The sequence below is a fragment of the Acomys minous genome (assembly GCF_964271855.1).
Source record: "Acomys minous genome assembly, chromosome: 8".
NCBI classification, from domain to species: domain Eukaryota; kingdom Metazoa; phylum Chordata; class Mammalia; order Rodentia; family Muridae; genus Acomys; species Acomys minous.
This window is the reverse complement of record NC_140489.1, coordinates 9199686-9211693: the sequence shown is the minus strand read 5'-3', so window position 1 is coordinate 9211693 and position 12008 is coordinate 9199686. Positions and strand designations below refer to the sequence as shown.

The window sequence follows — 12008 nt, the reverse complement described above, 5'->3', positions numbered from 1 at the left end:
AGAGCTGGTTAAGAGCACTTGCTACTCTTGCAGAGGACTAGGGTTCCGTTTCCAGCACCTACATGGTGGTTCACAACTATCTATAACTCTAGTCCAGGGGATCTGACAGTCTCTTCTGATCTCTGCAGGCACCAGGCACGCATGTGGTACACACACGTGCATTCGGGCAAACACTCATACACACAGAATAAGTCTTATTATATAAGAAGAAGAACAATAAAAACCAAGAGAAGAAAAGATTCTGCTTCAAATAAGGAAGTTCCCCAATTTTCCTCATAATTTCTTTGGATGTTTATTTGTTTGGGTTTTTTTGTTTTGTTTTGTTTTTTGAGACAGTGTCTCTCTGTGTAGCCCTGGCTGTCCTGGACTCGCTTTTGTAGACCAGGCTGGCCTCGAACTCACAGAGATCTGCCTGCCTTGCCTCCCGAGTGCTGGGATTAACGGCGTGCGCCACCACGCTCAGCCTCTTTGGATGTTTAAAACAGTAATTTCTTTGATATAAAAACAAAACCATTGGGCTTAAACCCTCTTACTGCAACATTTCTTGGTTACAGTGAGGTCAACAATTATTCCATACACAAAAGCTTTTGAGTCCTTGGTGTGATGCTCCCTGAGAAATGGACAACTCCAAGCCTTTCTGAGGCTGCTATGTGGGACACAACCACAGCGTAAGAACTCTCACCCAGGACATCTTAGCAACTAAGAGCACCAACCGCCCTTCCAGAGCAAGGCATACATACAGGCAAAACACTCACATACACAAAATAAAGATACACAATGTAAAAAAGGTACATAAAAGAGAAGCATCACCCATAAGAAACTACAGTTCCCCAGCACTCGGGAGGCAGAGGCAGGTGGATCGCTGTGAGTTCGAAGCCAGCCTGGTCTACGAAGTGAGTCCAGGACAGCCACGAGTACACAGAGAGACCCTGTCTCGAAAAATAGAAAAAGAAAAACTTAAAAATAAAAGAACAGCCAGGGGTGGTGGCGCATGCTTTTAATCCCAGCACTTGGGAGACAGAGGCAGGTGGATCTCTGTGAGTTCGAGGCCAGCCTGGTCTACAAAGTGAGTCCAGGACAGCCAGGGCTACACAGAGAAATCCTGTCTCGAAAACCCAACAACAAAAATAAAAAACAAAAAACCCCATCATACACACTCTGTGCAAAGTATAACAGACTTTTTTTTTTTTTTGAGACAGGGTTTCTCTGTGTAGTCTTGGCTGTCCTAGACTCGCCCTGTAGACCAGGTTGGCCTCGAACTCACTGAGATCCACCTGCCTCTGCCTCCCGAGTGCTGGGACTAAAGCGAGGGCCACCACGCCCGACTCAGATTTCTTTATTTATTATGTATACAATATCCTGCCTGCAGGCCAGAAGAGGACACCAGATCTTATTATAGATGGTTGTGAGCCACCATGTGGTTGCTGGGAATTGAACTCATGACCTTTGGAAGAGCAGTCGGTGCTCTTAACCTCTGAGCCATCTCTCCAGTCCCATATAACAGACTTTTACAACACATGTTCTATATGTGTTAGTCACTGCTGCAAACTTGGACAAGAGAAAACCCCAGTATGTTAAACACATGAGCTATCTCACACACTCCTAAGTGAATACAAGCTTCCCACTAATGCTGAGATGCCTGACTGACTCCAGCCTGCATCTGTCTACTCAGTCTTGGATGTGCCCGGTCACGTACCTTTCAAAGTGCTGTTTCATTTGTTTACATGCATAGTAGTTTCCGTCTCTTAGGCTCTGCATCTTCATAACTTCAGAAAATGTTCCTTCTCCTATCTTGCCAATTGCTTTGTAGTCTATAAGTAGAAATAAAGTTTAATTATGTATGTATTTCATATGTACCTCCCCATAACATTCTATCTCTGTGCAAATCACAACACACTGTGCACCAGTTCTAATTCCTCTCAGTCCTAGACCTAAGCACCACCTCCTGCTTTTTAAAAATTAATTAAATTAATTAATTAATTAATTTATTCACTTTACATCCTGAATGCAGCCTCCTTCCTCCTCTCCCCTTCCCCTTCTCAGAAAAGAGGACACCCCCCAACCTGCCTCCCCCAGCACATTAAGTCCCATCAGGACTAAACGCATCCCCTTCCACCGAGGCTCAGCAAGGCAGCCTAGCTAAAGGAAGTGATTCTAAAGCAGGCAAAGGAGTCCATGTCGGAGACAGCCCCCACTCTAATTGCTGGGGGATGCTCATGAAGACCCAGCTGCCCATCAGCTACACATGTGTAGGAGACATAGGTCCAGTCAACGCATGCTCTTTGGTTGGTGATTCAGCCCCACCTCCTGCTCTACTGTGTCTGCTCTCCCTGAATAGGAGGAATGGCATCACTCCACCCCTCCAGAGGTGAGAGGCTTCTAAATGGCTCTGGCAGGAGCGGGAGGACGTGGCACTGGGCAGATGTCACAGCATCTGAGCAGTCTTCTGAAGTTCACCCTCCTTGGTCCTACAGAACACCCAGCCCATATGCAGCCATTCCTTGACATCCTTAGATGGTCTAATTTTCTGAAAGCTGCCAGCAGCTGCCCCTAGTTTGGCTGCTACCACCACTGTTAAGCCACCCTTAGCCTTCAGACCCAGGTTGCACCCACACAAAGCATCCTTCACCTGGGGCAGCCCTGAATCCTTATCACTCCTGCAGGAAGCATGCTTGCATTCTTTTTCTGTTTGTTTTCAGAGACAGGGTCTCTTTATGTATCACTGGCCGTCCTGGAATTCACTATGTAGACCAGGCTGGTCTCAAACTCACAGAGATCTATCTGCTTGTCTCTGCCTCCTGAGTCCTGGGATTAAAGGTGTGCACCATCAGACCTAGCTTGAAATTCTTATTGTTGCTTCTGCTGCTTTTTTCTTTGTTTAAATAATTGGGGGCGGGGTTTGAGACAGAGTCTCTCTGGCTATCCTGAAACTCACTCTGTAGACCAGATTGCCCTAGAACTCAGAGATCCACCTGCCTCTGCCTCCCCAATGCTGAGATTAAAGGTGTGCGGCACCACCGCCTAGCTGTTTAAGTCATTTTATGTTATATATAAGGGTGTTTTGTCTGTCTACCGAATGCTTGCCTAGTGCCTACAGAGGCTAGGAAAAGCTGTTGGATTCCCTGGGACTGGATATAGATTTTTTTTTCTGGCTTAGTATTTGTTTTGGTTTCTTTTGGTTTTTTTCGAGACACGGTTTTCTCTGACTGTCCTGGACTCAACTTGTAGACCAGACTGGCTGTGAACTCAGAGATCTGCCTGCCTCTGCCTCCCCAAGCTTTGAGATTAAAGGCGTGTGCCACAGTGCTCTGCCTTGAGATTTATTTTTGAAAGAATCAAATGTTAAGAGAAGGGTTAGGACATCTGCTAAAATATCCAATAAGCATATGTATCCAATTTAGGGTGTGCATAGGGCAACCAATCCCCACTCCCAGTTGCTAGGTCTATCCTGGAAACAGGAGCCTGACTAGCTTTTATATTCTGCTGACTCATTTCTGGCCCGTTGAGCATTCCACAGTAAGCACACAGGGCTTGCACAGGTAGGAGAAAGGTGCTGGAAAGAGCCCACACTTCTGCAATTACTGCGTCCACTCCCAGGAGACATCCCAACAGGTAACATTTAGAGACAGAGACAGCTGTCACATGTCACAACAGCAAGCTTAGACTAGAAACTCATATCAAGGTCATCTCCTAATATTAAGGAGGTATTATGAAACAGCCATAAACTGAAACATTATATTTTGCTAACTGTACCTTCAACCAGTAATTAGAACTATGGGAAAATGTGCAGACATGACGTCACGTGAACTAAAGAATGGCAAGGAGCACACAGACTTGTGCCTAAGCTGAAACTGAATGCAGAAACCCAATGACTGACATTCATATCTAGGGGGGGAATAAAGACAACGTTAATCTTCTTCCTTCCCCTTTTCCATGTTGTTCAGTGCTCACAACAGACGAACTTATCTCAAGTGTTTGTGAAGATGGGTATTTTATGACATCTAGAAACCTGGTGGCCAAGCACCAACAGAAAATAAACTTAAATCGAACTGTCTGAAAGGTAAGGTCTTATACAAAGGTCGTAGGTGGGCAGGCTGTGGGGGAGGAGGAGGAACCTGACACTATAAATTCCAAAGTGTGTTTCATCACAAGTAAATTAAGCAGGCTTGCTTTGAAAATGGGGGGAAAGTCACCTGTGAACTTTAAGACGGTTAGTACACAAGACACTCGGAGTGAGCAAGCACCCTAGCTGGCTCCAGACCGCTGAACCTGCCACGGATTGACCTGGATCCCCCACGGATGGCCGAGGTGCATAAAGGGTCACTGGTTCCCCGGCTCTGCTGCCAGACGTCAAGTCTGGAGTGTAAACCAGAATGACAGGTACTAGGGGAAGAAGCGAAAGAAGCCGGTGGGAGGGGCCAAGAGAAGCACGGGTCTCACCAAGGGAACCTGGCCTACGTCACAGGCCTTCAGAGCTACAAAAAAAGTATGGCAGGCATGGCCGGCACAAGGCAGAGCTGGGAAGGGGGCACGGAGCTGTGCCATCTGTAATAAAATCCCATCCCATGCTAATGGGAATAATCAGCCATCTAGGGAGGAAAACCTAAGAGCCAAGGGCAGAGAAAAAGTGACCACGGAAGACAGAGGGGTCCGTTTAGACTAAATAAAATTCTATTCATTTTTGTTAAATTAAATCTGTATATGTGGAATTTGAACCTTTAATGTTTGAAAAGCAGAGGTCGAATTTGCTTTCTGTGGAACCTGTGGCGTGCAAGCGTGAACACTTTCATTCCCATGTTGCTGTTAATAATCTGCGGGCAAGTCATACCCATCGGTGCAACCACGCTGCACAGGAGGATGAGAAAGGCTGAGGGCGCCAGCTGTTGAGTACAGCTAGAATTTTCAGGAAAGAGAATCTCACCCATTCAAACCTTTTCGGGAGACGAAGTAGTTCAAAGCACACTAGTAAAGCAGAGCAGGGCTGTGAACAGAGAGAGCTGTACCCAGTTCACTATTCCTTGCAGTGAGTACTAGTGTGACCTCAATCACCAAACACGGCAAAAACACAAACGGACACCGAAGCACTCAAAAGCTGATAACCACTTAAGTGTAAACCACGTCCACTAACCCTGGCAATTTGCCACTAGGAACACTTGGCACTGGTAAGCCTGCTGCACCCCAAAAAATGTGCATTACAAATGCTTACACACAGCAAACCACACACTTCAAGAAACAGGACCAAATGTGTCAAGTACCCTGGAGCCCACTGAAATGTACTGGTTGACTCTCTTACAAGGCTAGTGACACTTTCTTTTTCTTTCACAAGGTGACACTGGTGGATCTGTTTATAAACAGAAGGCAATATGTACTAGGGAGAAAACTGAAAAGGAGGCTTCAGATGCCCTGCAACCTCCATGAATGCACTGACATGGAGGACGGCGATGGCCTTAACCTCACTGCAGCGACAGTGGACAGTCTGTAAATCACCCTGATGAGCAGGCACATCTGCTACTGCCATGCCAGCTGCTCTTTTCAGAGTGCACCAAGAAACCTGTTTTCTTCTTTTAAAAAATCTGATACGAGGGCTGGAGAGATGGCTGAGCAGTTAAGAGCACTGACTGCTCTTCCAGAGGTCCTGAATCCAATTCCCAGCAACCACGTGGTGGCTCACAACCATCTACAATGTGATCTGATGCCTCCTTCTGGCCTGTGGGTATATATGTAGGCAGAGCACTGTATTCATAATCATAAATAAATAAATCATTTTTTAAAAAGTCTGATGGCTAGCAAATCATTATCACCTTTAATATGCATAATTTTGCTCTTGTTTTTGCAGGTATGTTTAAATAATCCATTAAAAAGTTCAGACAGAGCCAAGCATGGTAGTACATGCCTTTAGTCCCAGCACTCAGGAGGCAGAGGCAGGCGGATCACTGTTGAGTTTGAGGCCAGCCTGGTCTATAAAGTGAGCCCAGGACAGCCAAAATAACATAGAGAAACCCTGTCTTGAAATACCAAAAAAAGGGCTGGAGAGATGCCTCAGAGGTTAAGAGCACCGTCTGTTCTTCCAAAGGTCCTGAGTTCAATTCCCAGCAACCACATGGTGGCTCATGGCTATCTATAATGAAATCTGGTGCCCTCTTCTAGCATGTAGGCAGAAAACTGTATAAATAATAAATAAATCTTAAAAAAAAAAAACAAAAAAACAAAAAAAGAAAAAAGTTCAAACAGGCTGAATGGCGGTGAAACATGCTTTTAATCCTAGCACTTGAGAGGCAGAGGCAGGCAGATCTCTGTGAGTTCGATGCCAGCCTGGTCTACAGAGTAAGTTCCAGGACAGCCAGGTTGGGCGGTGGTGGCAAACGCCTTTAATCCCAGCATTTGGGAGGCTAAGGAAGGCAGATCTCTGTGAGTTTGAGGTCAGCCTGGTCTACAAAGTGAGTTCCAAGACAGCCAGGCCTATACAGAGAAACCCTGTCTCATAAAAATGAAAATTACAAAAATTTCAGTGTGGTGGTGTACATCTTTAATCCTAGCACTCAGCAGGCAGAAGCAAGAGGATCTCTGTGAGTTTGAGGCCAGCCTGGTCTACAAAGTAAGTCCAGGGCAGCCAGGGCTGTTACACAGAGAAACCCTGTCTCGAAAAACCTGGAAAAAAAGAAAAACCAAAATAAAATAAAATAATTAAACAGAGTTGGAGAGATGTCTCAGAGGTTAAGAGCACTGGTTGCTCTTGCAGTGGACTGGAATCTGCTTCCAAAGACCTATATAGTGGCCCACACATGACTGTAATTCCAGTTGTAAAGAATTCCTGTGTTGGCCTCCAGGCACTGTATACACATGGTGCACAGACATACATAAGGCAAAATACCCATATATAGAATTTCAAATTTTTGAAAATTAATATTTGTGTATGTAATTTGCATTTTATGATGTGTCTGTTTATAACTTTTCTGAGTTTTTGTTTTTCATTCTTTAAGTGGGGTCTATGTGTGTGTGTGAGAGAGAAAGAGAGAAAGAGAGGGAGGGAGAGAAAGGACACCATAGTGAGATGCCTCTAGAGCTGGTCCTCATCTTCCATCTTATTTCTGGCAAGGCTCTTGTGTGTGCCACTTCATACGCCTGATCAGCAAGCTCTTTGGGAGCCGCCCACCTGCCCCCACCAGCACAGGTGTGCCGGAGGCACACACTACTGCATCAGACTTCGCAGGAATGAAGGTGTGCGCCACCCCCCCCCCCCAGCCCACGTTCATCTTTCTTAAAGGGAGGAATACAGTGACACAGGACTGCAGTGCTAGTACTTGGAAGACAGAACAAGAAGGATTACCCCAACTTTGAGGTTAGCTTGGTCTACTTAGCGAGTTCTAGACCAGCCAGGTCCATTTCAAAAAAATAACAAAAACTGAAAGCAAAAAATTTTTATTTTATTTTATTTTTTAATTTTATTTTTCCCTTTTTGAACTATTTTTCTTTATTTACATATGCATTTATATTATTTCACATATACACAATATACTACCTAAAAAATATATGAACACTTCATGAATTTGCGTGTCATCCTTGCGTAGGGGGCCATGCTAATCTTTCCTGTATTGTTCCAACTTTAGTATATGTGCTGCCAAAGTGAGCAGAGCAGAAAATTTAAAAAAAAATGAATATGGGGGGGGTAGATACACATACAACATACACAGAGCATAGTAAGAGTGGTTGCACAAAGGATCTAACAGGCGAAGGCAGAGAAACAGAATAAATGACCCCCCCTAACCAGGAACACTGTAATAAGCTGACACCAGGCCCTCTACAAGGGAACCCTGACAGAGACACATCACCTGACATGCTATGTACAAGGGTACTTAATTAAATAAAGCTAGTCACGAGAAAACCACCAGATGAATCCAAAATTGGAAACCATGGAAATATGACACAAAAATACAATTTGTGATTTTGATTGGATCCTGGGGGCGGGGGGAGGGGGGGACCTCTGAAGGTCATCACTGAGGGAAGACAGAAATAGGAACTGTATATTAAATAGCAGAGTTGTGCTGAGGTGTTGTATTTCCTAAGTATGTTTGCACATGGGTAATGTGTGTTTTAGCATGCGGTGACATTGTAACAATGTCCTGTGTGTGGGATGAGTGTTCCCAGGCAGGTGTGTGGGGTCAGAGGGGTCAGAAACCTCGGGGACTGGTTTCTGCCTTGCTTGAGACAGCCTCTTGTTTGCAAGGCAGCTGGCTCTTGAGCTCCAGGGATTTTCCCGTCTCTGCCTCCCATCTCTCATGTAAGAGCACTGGGATGACAGACAGACAGGGGTCCGAGGGGACAGAACGCAGATTCTCAAACTGATAAGGCAAACACTTACCCTCTGTACTGGCTCCCTAGGGTCAGGTCCCCAGACCTTATATAGATACTTCCCGAATCAGTAGGTGTGAAATGTCATGATGTCTGCAACGAGCTCAGTGGGAAAAAACTAATACGTATGTCAAATAAACAAGAACCCTGGAGCAGCATGAGCACACAAAAATAAGCCAAAATGATAAAAGATTTGGAAATATGCAATGTACCCTTCAACCCTGGGGAAAACCTGAAAACGAAATACTTGCAGAGGAAATGACAAATACAGAGTAACACACGTCTGTAAGTGTGTACTATTAAGCAAAAGTGTAAAAAATTTGTAAGTGGTGTTTTTTTTGATTTTGGCTTTTTGAGACAGGGTTTCTCTGTGTAGCCTTGGCTGTCCTGGACTCCCTTTGTAGACCAGGCTGGCCTCGACCTCACAGAGGTCCACCTGCCTCTGCCTCCCGAGTGCTGGGATTACAGGTGTGCGCCACCACGCCCAGTTTAGGCTGTGTGTTCTAACTGCAACTTTCTGAGGCATTAATACAAATAATAAACGTGCTGGACATGAACGCTACTGGACAGAAGAAATGAAAGTGCCTTATAAAGTACGACTTATTTTTAAGATGTTATGTATTTTATGCTACATAGAAATTACTGTATAGCAATTAAAATATAGTATGAATTTAGTATTATGGCCACAGCTAACATAACCTGATCTTCACAGCAAGAGAAGCAGCAATTCTTCTGCACTTCTGGCTACGACTTATAAAAGGCAGTCACAACTGTTTAGCTACGCAAACCAAGCGGCCGTCCCAACAAAACCCAGTGTGTCCCGTAGTTGCACTTGGACTCCAGGTTTACTCATGGCCCCGGGAGTAAGTCAATGTTTTCAGTCCTTCTCTTCTCTAGAATGGCTGCCTCGTTTCCCACCACTTGTAAGCCGGCGTTTTACATCCCGCTGAGGGGCCCGCTTCACAAACACTCAAGCCGCGAGGCACAAGCCCGGCGTCCCCCTCCCGTGCGTTTGCAGCCGCTGGTCCTAGGGGGCAGGCAGCGCTCAGAGCCCACGGCGAATGGCTGCCAACTGTAGGTGCGAGCTAACACACGAGCGAACGAACGAGCGAGTGAGGGAATGAATGAAGTCACACTCAACCCCCCAGACTCCGGCACAACCGCCCAAGGAGTCTGAGCGGACTCCCGCCCCGGAGCAGCGGCCTCATCAGAGCGGCGCCGCCCCACAGGCCCCGGGAGCCTCCGCCCGGCGCCGGCCCCACTCACTCTTCATCCTGAACGCCGATGACGGCGACAGCCTCTGGTCGGCCCCGGGCCGAAAAGAAAAGAGGAGACTGTGGTACCGGCCTTCTGCTTTCCTGAGGCGGCTTCCGGCTCGAGGACCTTCGCGGTGGTCCCGGGCTGGAGAGCGTTAGGATCCGGCCGCCATATTGTATTCCTGTCGCCCTAGCAACCGCCAGACGGGGGGCTGCGGGGGGGAAGCGCGGGAGACAGCCACCTACGCATGCGCAGAAAGGGCTGCTGCCCGTTCACGCATGCGCGGCGCGGTCTGCCGCCTCAGGTTGGTTGCTAAGCAACCTCTCCTGCTGCTTTAAATTTAAGTACAGTTTCTTACCTTAGTGAGTAGGCGACCTTGGCGAGCTGGCTCTTCCCAACCCTCCTGAGAATGTATCGATGTGGAACTGATTCCAGAACAGTGTCCTTGGGCTTTGACTGTTCTGCCAACACCTACAGTTGAGCATCTACGCAGCCACGTTTAGAGCAGCTGCTGTGTAATTTGTAAGTTTTACTTTTTAATTCAACAAACATGTATTTTGCTACCAGCACTGTTGCAGGCATTGGGTAAAATGAAAAGCAGTGTAGACAAGATCCCTAAATTATTGTTATTGTAAAATGAGGTTGAAAAATCCTTACCCCAAGGCCTGGAGAGATGGCTCCGCGGTTAAGAGCGCTGACTGCTCTTCCAGAGGTCCTGAGTTCAATTCCTAGCAACCAAATGGTGGCTCATGACCATCTACCTGTACTGAGATCTAATGCACACTGTATATATAATAAATAAATCTTAAAAAAAAAAAACAACTCTAGAGCCGGGCGTGGTGGCGCACGCCTTTAATCCCAGCACTCGGGAGGCAGAGGCAGGCGGATAGCTCTGAGTTCGAGGCCAGCCTGGTCTACAAAGCGAGTCCAGGACAGCCAAGGCTACACAGAGAAACCCTGTCTCGAAAAACAAACAAAAAAACCAAACCAAACAACAAAAAAAAAAACCTCTAAAAAAAAGAAAGGAAAAATCCTTACCCAAAGTGGTGGTTGCAGTGAAGACTAAATAAGAAGTCCTACACCCCCCAACCCCTCCCCCAACCCCCATCCCCCACCCCCCCCCATCCCCGCCATCGTGACCCACCAATTCCTGCGTGAGGCCTGACAGGGTTTGTCACCCCCCCAAGTGCTCAATAAATGTTTGGCCAATAACCAGGAAACATCTGCACCTGCCGCCTCTTTGTCACTCCTGTCTGGGGACAAGCCTGATTTTAAGTGAGTATTGAGGATGCAGGGCAAGTTTGGTCCATAAATAGGCAGATGGAAGAAACGCTTCGCTGACTTGAGCTGTAGAAGCCATCGGTTCTGTTGTTGGAGTCCCAGAGTGGAAAGGGGGTTTGCTAAAGCCACTCACTGGTGGCCCCTGAACTCAGATGCCAGTCCATGGCGCCCTACTGCCTGTGCTTCTGCTCCAGCCAGACGGAATTGTGCAGAAGGGTTCCAACATGGATGAATTTTATGGAGGGCTGTATTTCAAACTGGTCCCTGGAACAACTGAGTTGTTTTAGCAAATTAGAAGCAACATCTGAAAAACCCTTCTGTTTGTCTCTTTTCTTTTTTTATTGTCCAGCAGCTTTGATACAGCACGTGTTGTGCGGTGAAACGTTTAAGTTCCGATTTCCCTTTTTTGCTTTCCATTCCTCTCCGCACCCCCACCCTAGGATTAACCAGCAGAAGCTCAGTTTCCACATGGAAATGTGCTGTCCAGGGCTGGAAGTCAGAGTTTAGAAGTGTGAGAAGAAAGATAAGAGGAAGGCATGGACCAGAATACAACTCAGTGCTTGAAAATAGGCTTAGCATGTGCGAGGCCCTAAGTTTGGTCACTAGCTGCTACGGGGGGGGGGGGGGGGGGAGGGGGGAATCAAGCTTAGAGGCACGGACCACTAAGGAGAGCTTAAAGCCAAGAGCATCTCCTAAGGCTGGCTGACCCCTCTGAGGACTAGAGTGCCAGAAGAAGCAAAAAAAAAATAACAGGGTAAGTTATCAAATCTCTATCACATGTTAGGCATGGTGACACATCTGTGCCTTTGGTCCAAGTACTGGGGTGTGGGGGGAGGTGGGGGTAGAAGCAGGTGGATCTCTGGAAGTTCATGGCCAGCCTGGTCTAGATAGTTCCAGCTCCATAGACTTTGGAAAATGCTTTTATCCTTGGCCACTTCAGTTTTCCCATAACGTGACTCCACAGTTGCCGCCTTCAGACCTTCTGATACAGAAGCAAGAGGCACCACCACTGTCCCTACCGCAAGCTGTCTTTCTGAAACCCACAGGTTGAATCTCTAGCTGCCAATGTGCTAACCTGGTCTCTCCGCCCCCCCCCACACAACACACACACACACACACAC

General features: G+C 46.7%; 1 protein-coding gene across 4 annotated transcripts in view; it reads right to left on the bottom strand.

Moving 5' to 3' along the window:
* Positions 1–9811, bottom strand: part of MOK (MOK protein kinase) — a 35111-nt gene extending 25300 nt beyond the window's left edge. For 2 of the 4 annotated variants that reach the window (XM_084793505.1, XM_084793506.1), the window contains exons 1-2: positions 9616–9810; positions 1697–1811 (exon numbers count right to left, since the gene is read on the bottom strand). In XM_084793505.1, the coding sequence (XP_084649631.1) occupies positions 1697–1811; positions 9616–9622 (122 nt within the window). In that variant the 5' untranslated portion in view covers positions 9623–9810. Of the gene's footprint in view, positions 1–1696; positions 1812–9615 lie in introns of those variants that run through there. The other 2 variants (XM_084793507.1, XM_084793508.1) reach the window with 2 other exon arrangements.
* Positions 9812–12008: the final 2197 nt, after the last annotated feature.